Source organism: Vigna radiata, unplaced genomic scaffold (genome assembly GCF_000741045.1).
Source record: "Vigna radiata var. radiata cultivar VC1973A unplaced genomic scaffold, Vradiata_ver6 scaffold_7, whole genome shotgun sequence".
Lineage (NCBI taxonomy): Eukaryota > Viridiplantae > Streptophyta > Magnoliopsida > Fabales > Fabaceae > Vigna > Vigna radiata.
Window position 1 is genome coordinate 4,199,030 of NW_014543262.1, and position 13,831 is coordinate 4,212,860.

The following is a 13,831-nucleotide window of genomic DNA, read 5'->3' on the forward strand; positions in this document are numbered from 1 at the left end:
GCTTTTTAAACTTTAATAATGAATAGATATAGTTTTTTTTCTAACTCAATTACGTTAAATTTTTTTGGATGTGTCAACGGACGTTTTATGTTGTTGTTTGAGTTATTTATATTATTTTTGTACATTCTAATTCAAATATCAATTTTATACATTTTAGTTCAAATATCAATTTGAAAGCCATTTAACACAAAAATTAACACTGGTTAAGAGGATTATATAATTTATTTTTAAAATTTGAAAACTAAAATATAGCAAAGTTTCAAATATAGATTACTCCATTTTTGCATCTGAAAAGACTAAAAATATATTTAATTCTTTAAATTATATATTTTATTGATTAAACAATAGTATTGAAATAAAATAATTTATGAATAAATGATTAAATAGTTTTTAAATAAAGAATTAAATTGAAAGTTAATAATTGAATGTATGAAAAACAATGTTACAAAATAGTTATAATAGTATTAAATAAGATGAATTTTATGTATAAGTAATAGTTCTATAAATTCATTTCGCAATGTGTGAAAGAACAGTTTAATTGTTTCTGTAAGAAAAGAAATGTCTTATATCAAGTTAAGAGGAATCAATTGGATTAAGTCTTAAAAAATTGGTTTTTTCAAAATCATTGTGAAATTTTTGATTTTCTTGAAATTGATAAACAAGAAATGATGAATCAACAATAAAAAAGAAAAAGTATACAAACAATCTTTATTGGTTCGGCTAATCACAAACCTACATCCAGTCCTCCTTCAACAATCTTAGTTGAAGGGAATCTACTAAAAGTTGATTGAGTTTACATAAATATAGAGGGTTCTATAATCAAAATCAATATAGCAATACAAGAGATGAATAACCTCACTCTCTTACAATAATTGAGAACACTTACAGCTCTCAACCCCTAGCAAACCTGAACAGGTACACAAACATAGATTGTCTATGATGAATCTGATCTTAAAGTCTCCTTTAGTGCATATCAAATCAAAACAACTTTAGGCCACTTTTCTTGAAAGAATCTTGATGTATAAGCAACTAATGTAGCCTTGATTCTCAAGATTTCTTCTTGAACACTCCTGTAATCAAAACTCAATGTAAACGTTAGTATTTGAAAGTGATAGCAATTGATTGTTTTGAAAAAGAACTCAAGACGCAAATATATAGAATTTTTTGAATCCTGACGCATTATAATCGATTAAGGATTTTATGTGATCAGTTAAGTTTTTGCTTCTGTTTTAACAGATTATTCTGAACATGTAATCGATTATATAAGCACATAAGCTAGTTATTGATTCCATTGATAGTTATAATAGATCAGGCTATTAATGAAATGGATTTAAGCAAAGTAAACTAATTTAATTGATTAGACAACTTATGTAATCTATTAATCCTATACTTAACCAAATTGTCTATCCAGTTTCCATTATAAACAGAATTTATCACTTATGAAACATATAATGACATTGCTTTCTATTTTAATCGATTAGATAACTTATGTAATCAATTACTACAAAGCAGTATACCCCTCTTAAGCATACAAAGTGAACTGGTGAAATCTAACAAGTTTATATACTACGTTAAATCGATTATTTCATCCAAAAATGAGATTATTAATCACTTTAACACATGATTCATTTAATACAAATGAATTCTCATATCAAGCACAAAGAAGATTTAGATAAGACAATTTTTATACCATTTGTTATGCAAGAAACTATAAAACCATTTTCTTGTTCATCATCAAAAACAAAGATATAAAGGGTAGGTTTAGTTCCCCCTATCAACAGTTTGAAGACCCAAGGTTGAAATTGTAACACTTTGTTCAGGATGTCATAGGTAGTTTATAAGACATTCGTTAACTTAAAATACACAACTTCAAATACCACCACGAAATAATGAAATTAAAAAAGTTTATTTAAATATGGTATCAAAATTAAAACCACGCAGAAGTAAACATCATTCTAATTATATCGTTAAAAGATTGAAAATTTAAAATAAAATCATTGTCTCAAATACATTTCAAAAACTCCCATAAGATTTTCCCACACATCTCCTTGTTTTAGACATCAACAATATCATCTGTAATATCTTCTGCTCGCATATAATAACACGAGTTTTACGATCATCGTATAAGCACAAACAAGCAAGAGAGAGCTAACCAGAAAATAATATAAGATAGTAACCAATAACCACCGAGAGCAAGGGAAATGATCCACTTGAAGGACTTGGAAGACCTATGATAAGGGTCAAATCAAGGAAAGCAAATGAAGCTCTTCAACAACTGTTGTCCATATTAATTGAATACTAGCCCAAATATCAAGGAGAAAAATGGTGAATTGCATTATGGTTCAAATGGAAGAGAATTAAAGCATCATTTTTGTTGCTATTTTATTTTATAAGTGTTAGAATTTCCATATCGACTAGAGCTAAGACCAAATTATAATATACAAGTGAGGTGCAAACTTCACCTTACAAGCCGATTATGTGGGGTTGAGTTAGACTTAAAACTCACTTTTTAATATGGTATCAGAGCGATGCTTAAAACTCACTTCTTAGTTTGTTTTTTAAAATAACTCAATCTTTGTAAAATTGACTGACCAAATTATGTGTGATATATTGTGTTATGTTTGAATATAGTTGTATTGTGTGTTATTTATTAAGCTGCTTCATTATGTAATGACTCGACAGTTCGGTTGGTACTAAAAGATAAAATTGTTGTTATCTCGTTGGTCATGATTTGGATCGAGATATAGTATTTCGTTTAAGTTTTCCTAGATTTGATTATGTTGGGAAAATTTAATATTTTTTGTTATCTTTGTAATATTTACATATTGTTATTATTCGTTGCAACTAAAATGTTCTCTTTCTTGAAGAATAAAAACTACTTATTCTTAAATAAAATGTTCCCTTAGTTTTTAAATAAGAAATTCATAAAAATATTTCGAATTAAATCTAGAATCCATTTTCAAATTATGCACTTTAGTCATACTTACATTCCAGACCATATAATTTGAAACATGTTTCCAAATTTCACAATTTAACCATGAACATTCATATTGAAGTGGAGGCAGAAACTATAGTAGTAAAAAGAGTAATTACCCAACCTTTGGTGCCTAGTGTAGACCGAAATATTTAATGGATGACAATTTGAACTAGTTTTCCAACTGTAGTAGTTTCTTCTTACACCACCTTAATTTCAAATTGCACCATCATCAATTTTAAAATTTCAAATTTACACTTGAGTTTACTATTTTCCTCTTTAGTTTCAAATTATTTAATCTAAAGATGTTTTGAAATGGACAATTCGAAAATAAGTTTTCTATTCCAAAATGCACAATTCAAAATATAAAATTTATATTCTATAAAGTATATTATAAAATATAAAATTAAAATCTACAAAATTTGTATTCTGAAATATATATATATATATATATATATATATATATATATATATATATATATATATATATATATATATATTCAAAATTGTAAATTCCAAACTGTATACCAGATTGTGCATTACAGAAAATAAAAAAGAAAAGAAATTGTGCAATTCTAAATGTATTTTTCAATAAACATACACTAACAAAAAAAAATAGTTACAAAAATCAATCTCTTCAATCAACACCGCAAGACAATGTATGTCCAAGGCAATTTCTGATAATTGAAAAGTGTTCTAGCAGTGCATCTGAAACAAAAACTAAGTGGAAGGGGTAGAATGAATACAAACCAATGTAGGAAAAAGACCAAATGAAAAAGATAAGAGCAAATAAATCATTTTATCACCTTCCATGTGATCTAGTTGGAATATTTGGAGGTGCAGTTAAGAGGCTCAAACTATAAGTGAGATGTGAATTAATTTTTTCTAAAACTACTTGAGTTTTTGATTAAATTTTTATTTATGTTCAATATTTAGAAAAATGCTATTTTATTTTTACTTACATTTTCACATTTTTTATTATAAAATTTTAAATCGAAATAAATACATCAGTTGTAACTATCAATGTGCTAACATGTTAACATGTCCCCAGTGAACACGCTTGGAATTATTTTTCATAGATTCGTAGCTCTATATCTGAGCACGTATTTTCATCTCAATACTCAGTTCTTACCGGACTTGTACACTCGATTAACTTGTTAATAGGTTGACTTCTAACATTATTACAGAAATCATTTATCTATGAATGACAGTGCATATAGACTATAATTAAGTTTTTACATATGATCCAGTGCAACTCTCATTGAAATGGCTGGCTAACCTTCATTCTTATATTTGAACCACGTTTGCCATCATCACCTTAAAGGTTCCAAGCTCAAAATGGTACCCAATACAGGTATGGTATAGTAATACCAGTTACAATCATGCAGTTTTTACAGAGGTCTGTCATAAGGCTCTGTATCATTATAGCAAACATCCCATACAGATTCCACAGCAGCCTTCGCCACACCAGAGCAATAAGGATTTGCAGACAATGATTTCATAACTCTTCTTCTGATGCATTCCTTCAAGTTACATTGCATTGGTTCAGTACTGATCAAGTAATAGAAGCAGTGTCTAAACTCTTGAAAAGCAAGGAGAAAATTCAATTGCAGACCATGCATACAGTGTAACAAGCAATGCAATAGGAGAATAAAGTAAAAAACTTCAACTACTACCCTTGAAACATTTTATTTTCCAGTTCAAAAGTCAAACACGAGTAATTATAAAATATATGATATATCTAATCAATGAGAGCAATAGCCTAGAGTTGGTTTATTCTGTCTTTATTCATGTTTCTGATGGATGTGGTAAAATTAATAGCAAAAACCCCAATGTGTAGCAATTTATGCTATGTTTCTAATTTGAGCTACAAAAACAGTCTATCATAATTTACAGACCAATGGTTGCCTTGGTCTTTAAAAAAAACTATCATATACCAAGTTATAATATTAATAGTCAGCATTTATGATATGAATTAATGTCCACCAAATCCTCATATATAAAGCAGGTGTAAGAACAAGTTCCACCAATCATTCATTCAACTTTGGCACATAAACCAAAATCACCAAGATAAGAGAAAACATGCTTCTATATATCCTAGTAAATGTTTAGAATATGTGAAAAATTATCTCTATATTTCATAGGATTAGGAATCTATTACTAGTATAATAAATAAGGGTTAACTGTAATACATCATTATCGGTAATATCATACTATTCAAAGCTTTTCTTCTCTATTCGTTGTTCAGCACCTAAATCACTACAATATCTATGTAACACTAAAATGGTACCATTTTCTGTAACGTATTCTTGCAAACATCCCGCTGCCAAGATATACGACATCTGGACTCCACTTTGTTTTCATGATTATTTTTTCCCTTCCATTATCCCTTTTTTCGTCCTTTTATCCTTCCAACACTCTTTCTTGTTTCATCTTTGTCACATTGAGCTATTTTAACACTGTTGTCACCAATCTTGCAATTACCCACAACCAATTATAAATTTTACCATGTCATTCTTGCAATCATCATCAGTATACAATAAAACTGTAGTTGAGTTTATGTTTATGAACTTTGTTGTCTTTGTCAGTCGACAATTTGATACAAAAATAAAGAAAGTACAAAGCGACAATGACGCCAAATTTGATTCCCTACATGAATTTCTTTAAAGAATGAGATTGTGTTTAAGACATCTTTTGTAGATACTCCACAACAAAATGGGAGTGGAAAGAAAACATCAACATATTATGAATGTGGCATGGTTACTTCAATTTTGGAGTGATTTATCAATGTAGTTTTAGATTGAACATGTGTTAGTGAGATTTTATTTAATTAATCACAATCATCCAATGTGTCAGTGAGACCTTACGAAAATTTATTTGGTAAACCACCTAATTTTGATAACATAAAAGTTTTTGGTTGTTTATCATGTGTTAGTGAGATTTTATTTAATTAATCACAATCATCCAATGTGTCAGTGAGACCTTACGAAAATTTATTTGGTAAACCACCTAATTTTGATAACATAAAAGTTTTTGGTTGTTTATGTTATGTGCATCATTAACAACATGGGGATAAATTGGCAAGTAGAAGTTGAAAGTGTGTATTTGGGGGTACCCTTATAAGGAAAAGGGATGGAATTTGTATGATTTGAAATCTCATAAAGAAGTGAAAGTTTACGAACATGAATATCCATTTGCTGGATCACAGGACAACACTCTTTATTCTCCTCAAATTAATTATGATATTGAGAATGCTATTCATGATATTGGATGGGAGAATTATGATGCAAAGCGAATGCATCAATGGCCTTGCAAGGAGATGAGTGGCCCAACTTTAAGGGGGTTGTGTGGAGAGACTGTAATGAAGCTATTGGGGTAGTTGATGAATAAGTACAAGTGGTGCGGATGGGATGATAAGGTAATGTCTCCACATGGAGTTGATGGGGCTATTGTTATGGTTGTGCAAGAAGATAATATGGATACAAAAATGGGAAGGGATTAGAAACAAAATTCCATCGACAAGATATAAGGATTTTGTTACTCATATCATTCAAAATGTAAAGTCCTTGAAAAGTTTAACTGCTCAATATGCTTCAAGTACTCCTTTTCCTATTACTTGCTCGGTAAGTAGTAAACAATTTTCTATTAGACATCAAAATTTTGTTTAACTTGCAACAATAAGGAAAGAATTTTAAGAAAGCCATAAAAGATTTTGGTTGGAATGACCAATGATATACGAGCCTTGGAAGAGAATGAGATATGGTTTTTGCAAAAACTGACACCCAGTTTAGAGTGTTCTAACTCTTAGTCTTATCTCGAACCTTGGTTTAAGTAGCAGCAACTACCACTCCTTTTGGGTTGGTCCATCCTCCAAGTGGCGGGCCTCCTTCCAATCCATATCACCTTCTATTCTCTTCACTTCTTTAATTCAAGATCTTTTATTATTATGTCTTTATTGCTTCTTCCCATTATTGTTCATTTATTGTCTTAATTTCTTGTTTCAAGCGAATTGTTAAAGTTATGTTTTTGTAACTGTCTTAATTTATTAGATAGGACTCAATCAATAAGTGGGTTGCTACACTTTAGGAGCAAATCCGCTTTTTATCCATGTTTTGTTGAAATCTTGGTTACGTGGATGCTTTCTATTTTTTTTTTAATCATTATAAATGTACCCAACTATCCACCATGTTCCATCTTTGCTCCCTTGTTACTTTACTTTTTCTTCTATACGCCCAACAAATTGGTATCTATAGCAGTCTTCTTACAGACATGTGAAAATGATTTCTGAAACAAATTTCTCCCAAGCAACACCTCCTGTCTTTGATGGAGAAAATTATGATCTCTAGGCTGTAAAAATGGAAGCTAACTTGGAGGCTTTTGATCTTTGGGAAGCTATTGAAGAGGATTTCGAAGTACTTCCGTTGCCAGACAATCCCACCTTGGCCCAGATCAAAACTCATAAGGAGAAAAAAAACCCAGAAAGCAAAGGAAAAATCATGTCTCTTTGTTGGTGTTTCTACAACCATTTTCACCAGAATCATGACTTTAAATACAGCAAAAAAAAAATCTAGGATTATCTAAAGGAAGAATACGCAGGAAATGATAGAATACGAGGCATGCAAGTGTTGAACTTAATGAGGGAATTTGAGCTTCAAAGGATGAAAGAGTCTAAGACAATTAAAGAATACTCAAACAGATTACTTGGCATTGCTAACAAGGTAAGATTACTTGGCACAAATTTTTTGATTGTAGAATTATCGAAAAAATCCTTGTAACAGTGCCAGAAAGATATGAGACATCCATAACCACCCTAGAGAACACAAAGGATCTGTCCAAGATCACTTTGGCGGAAGTGTTACATGCCTTACAGGTCCAAGAGCAACGGAGGCTTATGAGACAGGAGCATGTGGTTGAAGGTGCTCTACCAGCAAAGCATAACGTTGCTGGAATTAGTAAGAAGAAAAACTTCAAGAAGAATCAGCCAGCAAGCAGTAAAAACATCACAAACAAAGGCAAGGATAAAAAGAAAAATTATCCACCCTATCAGCATTGCGGAAAAATGGGACATCCACCATTTAGATGTTGGAAAAGACCAGACGCGAAGTGCAGTAAATGCAATCAGCTTGGACATGAAGTTGTAATTTGTAGAAGCAAACTTCAACAGCATGAAGACGATGCCCAAGTTGTTGAGCAAGATGAGGAAGATCATATTTTTTCTGTAACATGTTTTTCAGCAAAGAGTAACTCAGAATGTTGGCTGATTGACAGTGAGTGTACCAACCATATGACATATGACAAAACTCTATTCAAGGACTTGAAGCCCACTAAAGTCTCAGGTCAGAATAGGAAGTGGTAGTTATATTTCTACAAAAGGAAAAGGAAACATAGTAATTTCAACGAGCTCAGGTACAAAAACAATCTAAAATGCTCTTTATGTACCTAACATTGACCAAAATTTGCTAAGTGTAGGTCAGTTGATGGAAAAGGGATTTAAAGTGTCCTTTGAACATCAACTTATCTATGACATTGTTGTCCTTTGATAATTCTACAATCAAAAAAATTAGTGCCAAGTAACTTTACCTTGTTAGCAATGCCAAGTAATTTGTCTGAGTATTCTTTAATTGTCTCAGACTCTTTCATCCTTTGAAGCTCAAATTCTCTCATTAAGTTCAACACTTGCATGCCTTGTATTCTATCATCTCCTGCATATTCTTCCTTTAGATAATCCCAGATTTTTTTTTTGCTGTATTTAAAGTCATGATTCTGGTGAAAATGGTTGTAGAAACACCAGCAAAGAGACATGATTTTTCCTTTGCTTTCTGGGCTTTTTTCTCCTTATGAGTTTTGATCTGGGCCAAGGTGGGATTGTCTGGCAACAAAAGTACTTCGAAATCCTCTTGAATAGCTTCCCAAAGATCCAAAGCTTCCAGATAAGCTTCTATTTTTACAGCCTAGAGATCATAATTTTCCCCATCAAAGACAGGGGCGTGTTTCTTGGGAGAAATTTGTTTCAGAACTCATTTTCACATGTTCGTAAGAAAACTGCTCTAGATACCAATTTGTTAGGCATATAGAAGAAAAAGTAAAGTAACAGAGGAGCAAAGATGGAACACGGTGGATAGTTCTCAGAATGAAGGAAAAGAATATTTTATTCAATATAGCATGGGTACGTTTATAATGATTCAAAAAAAAAATAGAAAGCATCCACGTAACCAAGATTTCAACAAAACGAGGATAAAAAATGGACTTGCTCCTAAAGTGTAGCAACTCACTTATTGACTGAGTCCTATCTAATAAATTAAATCATCTACTCCTTCCTTGAGCTCTTGAAAGTGTCCCTTCACATATAGATAACCTCTTTGTTATCTTAATCCAATGGAAATATTGCTTGTGGCTTTCTTAAGCAACATTAACTCGAACATGTTGCACTCTTAAAAACATAAGATGAACTCAAATCATTGGGGTCAGATAATTCCTACCAGATCAAAAAGGAAAAGAAGGAAAATACAAAGATGAATGAGAGGAAACCTCCCCTAAGGCAGAATATCATTAAACTCCAATCAATCCCCCATTCCACTATATCACACAGAATTCCGATTCCTCTCCAATAACATTCTCTCTCCCATAACAACTTCTCACTCCCTAAAATAGTTAATTATGAATAAACTCAGAGCACTTGGGGAAGCCACCCTAAAAAGCAAGCTATTAAATGGGAGAAACAAATACATAAGTTTACTAAGCATCTCCCATTATTTAATAAGTATCCAAGTACTTGGAGAACCCACACTAGAGATACTTTCCACTTGTCTTACTGCTCTGTATTTTCTTTCCTGACTCAGGCACTGATATCATTATGATAGAGTCCTGTTTTCTTTACTAATAAAGTGATTATTCAGTTGTATTGTTCTTTCTTATTTCTGGTACCCTATCATATTGGTGACACTTTGCAGGTTTGAAAGCCAAGCAAACTTATTTCCCTTTATGTGTGATATGCATGGTGCAAGCTCAAACTAAGCATTGATCTGTTGATGTTTCCTTGTTGAATTCATTAATTTATTAGGCACTTTGGTGGTGGTAAAAACCCGAAGCCTTTTTTGACAATGTGCAATCCATCTATTCAAGTGGAGTTAACTCATATATATACATCTTAAAGGAGATTTCATTGAATCAACATTTGATTTGGAATAAAACCAAGGCATTTCGCACTCAAGTCACGTGGTCTTTCTAATGGGCGTGCCATTCTAGCATTGCTTCATTTTTTCTTTGTTCTTTACATTTTGTTACAGTGGAACCCTTATCCTAAAAAGAATATTTTTTTTTTCTATTGTCAAAGATGAGGATAAAGAAGTTGCTTCGTGGTTGATGTTCAAAAGTACTAATGGATGACTCAAATAATAATTGAAAAACTGAGACCAAGTCTTTTTATGAATAATTTATCCTTTACACTTTCAATCTTTAGATAGTAAAAAGGAAAGGAGAAAAAAAAATCAAGATCCTACTCGTATCACTGAAAATAAAAGTATTGTTTTGTATATACTGAGAAAGGAAAGAATCAACGCACTTGTTCATGCCCTCGAATTTTCAAGGAAGTTAATCTAAGAAGTTCCCGTTTGAAATGGCAATCGCCACTTAGATGACCAGCTCTGATCTGTTTCACATAATCATTGAGAAAAATTAATTGGAGGTACTCCATCAACTTCATTAGATGGGTAAGGGGCACATTGTTAGATAGGAACCTCGCTACAAGCATGGTGAGCACATTTTGTCCAATCTAAGTTTGCTGCACGACAGTCGTCAAATACATGAATAAGTTCATGCTTTAACACCTGGTCAACATCATCTTGAGATTCCATCTCGTTGCAGCACACAACTATCTGAGACAAAGTCATACACCAGTGTAATAAAAGGATGCTATCACATTGCAATGCTCATACTATCACAATCAAGCATAATATTATCGACTTTATATTTTTTAAATGTCATCCGATCATGGATTGTCAATAGCAAAAAATTGTTGTATTGTGTAATAATTAACCTAATTCTGTTTGGATAGGGATTTTAAAATTTAAAGAAATTCAAATACATCAAATTTGGACTTCCTTTCATTTCAAACTGTTTAACTTTGTACATGTTTATTTGTTGAATAATGCAATTCAAATATATACAATCTTAATTGAATAGAGTGTTTGAACTACCAACAACTTCAAAAATATCAAATATGAAAATTACTACTTCAACCATTCAAGCATTGAGAAAAAATAACCAATAAAAAGACCTCAACAGAAAATATTTGTTGACGTGCACAATCCCACCGATATTGGTTTTGAAAAAACTAAAAATCATCCACCAAAAATTTACTCTAACTTATATTACTCGAAAAAAAAAGTCTAATTGGCATTGAAGAAAACATCCTAGTTGGCACCAATCCAGAAATTGTTGTGTTAATATTGGTCAAGAAAAACTTTGATTAATGTTGGTTGAGAAATAACCTCACACACTTTCTAATCAACGTTGTTGAGAACAATAAAAAAGAATATCAACTTAAAATAATATTTGTTGATGTTAAACAAAAGAATTGCTCATAATAAACTAAAATTAATTGTTCATGTTAATAAAGAAAACCCTAATTAAGGCTATCAACAAAAGAAAACCTTGATTGATGCCATTGTATAATTTGTTCATGCATTATATCTTATAGCAACTTAGTTTAATTGTGTAACTTAGTTTTTTAAGCTACTACACCAGAAAAATCACCTAAATAAAATGAGAGAACTGTTACTTCTTGTTGCTTAAAATTATTATAAACTACAAAATCACGTGAGTACTTGTTAAATGAGAGACCCTGTAAAAAGTTGTAACATCCAATAAATTTCTGGGCAATAGTGAAGAGTATATTCAAAAGAGTGTGTGATGCATCATTCATTGAATAAACACAATTTAAATTGCATGTATAATAACATGTAGAAGCCAAACTACCAAGAGAGAAAGAGAAAAGTACCCCTTTACCCTTAGTGTAACCACCGGCTATTCCGGTCTCGTTGCATTTAACAGCTTTGATGAAATTATCTCCTACGAGACACCCTGCTTTCTCTAACTGTTCCCTCAAGAACCTCACCTGCGGAGCTGAGAAATGTCTGAAATAATCAAATCAAATGAATCCGCAACATAATATAAATTAGAAGTTTTCTTCTTTTTAAGAGATTTTGTAAAGAGAGTGAATAATTGGAGTTTAAGAACAGAGAGTGTTGACATTTGATGGATACATACAAAGGAGACTCTTATGAATCATGCTTTGGCACTGCTCCAAAGTTGAGCCGCTGTTTCTGGGAAAGTGAGAGGAGGAGAGATTGTTTTCCTCCATTCCCTGCTCTGCCTTTGATTTCTTTAAAGATGCAGTTTTGTTGGTGGCTCCTGTTGAGAAAGAGAGGCCTGTTCCTTCTTAAAACCTTTTTGGGTTTATTTATTTTATTTATTTATCAATGTTATGGGTTAAAACTAGGGTATCCAATATTTTTTGACAATTTTTTTATAATATTTTAATATTATTTATCTGTAATATGATATTAAAATATTATAAAATGATATTCTCAAATCATCAATCTTCTAAAAAATGATAAATAAATTTTATTTATTATATAACTAATGAAATATTTGTAAAAAATATAATGACTTATTTTCTTTATTAACAACTATAAATAATTACGCCATGCAATGCACAGGTTTTGTTGAATAGCAAAGTTTAATATTTAATAATATAAATCATTTTTATAATTTATAAAGTTAATTAATTTTATATGTAACTTTTGAATTAAAATAATAATCCTTATTATATGAATAAATTATTATGGAAAAGCTTACTTATATTAATTTAAATTATCATTATTAAATATTTTTTATAATGAATTAAATTAAGTTTGGAAATGATTAAACAAAATAAATTATTTGTGTAAAACAAATATCATGTATTAGTTTCAATGTTTTCCATAATAAATAATTTATCTTTGCAAATAAATTTCATAGTTAAGAATAATAACACTTTTATTTTGATCCAAAATAAATATTTTTAATTTTTATTTATTTTTAATAATCAAGTTAGCCACATGTAAAAAATTGAAACAGAAAATACTGTCTTTATTGATTGTGATGACAAAACATAAAACATAAATGTATTAGAACTATTTTAAAATGTATTTTGTAATATATCCATCAAAAATTAAATTTAAATGATCTTATTTTATATATTTTGTAATTATTATGAGAAAATTGTAATATATTTATTATATTATTTTATAGTATATATATATATATATATATATATATATATATATATATATATATATATATATATATATACGATCACTTGGTGAATCAAAAATCATACGGTTAATCATTTAGTGAGGAAATGATGATCAATCCAGTCATTAATTGATAATTCTGTGTAATAATAATTTTTAAGGAGAAAAATAATCATTTATTGAAAATTAATGAAAATAATATTGGTAATTAATAGATATGACGAAATAGAAAGCTTATTATAATATTTTTAAATATATTTTTGAATGTGAAGTCAAGTAACTAACTCTGATTATTAATTTTTATTATAAGATTATTATGCAAACTATTTGAGTGTCGGAGTGTCTTTGATACAAGAAGGAGAGAGAACGAACAACGTAACTTGAATATTTTGAGTAACTTGAACCTTGGAGGACCATCAGAAAGTCCATCTCGTATATAGGATAACTTTGAATATTTTTGAGTAAGAGATCTCAACCCATACCCGAAACACACACACACACACACACACACACACACACACACACACACACACACACACACACACACACACACACACACACA

At 30.4% G+C, this 13,831-nt stretch overlaps 1 protein-coding gene across 3 annotated transcripts; it reads right to left on the reverse strand.

Moving 5' to 3' along the window:
* Positions 1–4,025: 4,025 nt before the first annotated feature.
* On the reverse strand, positions 4,026–12,410 carry LOC106753690 (mitochondrial inner membrane protease ATP23). 3 transcript variants are annotated; one of them, XM_022777695.1, is made up of 5 exons: positions 12,242–12,410; positions 11,973–12,097; positions 10,711–10,848; positions 10,536–10,622; positions 4,026–4,486 (listed from the first exon to the last, which is right to left on the reverse strand). In XM_022777695.1, exons 1-5 carry the CDS (start codon positions 12,333–12,335, stop codon positions 4,397–4,399), a joined length of 534 nt encoding a protein of 177 aa, XP_022633416.1. In that variant the 5' UTR covers positions 12,336–12,410; the 3' UTR covers positions 4,026–4,396. The 3 variants fall into 3 exon arrangements, with proteins under 3 accessions (XP_022633416.1, XP_014491030.1, XP_022633417.1); XM_014635544.2 differs by having other exon boundaries at positions 4,026–4,497; positions 12,242–12,409; XM_022777696.1 differs by lacking the exon at positions 4,026–4,486 and adding an exon at positions 4,515–4,556.
* Positions 12,411–13,831: the final 1,421 nt, after the last annotated feature.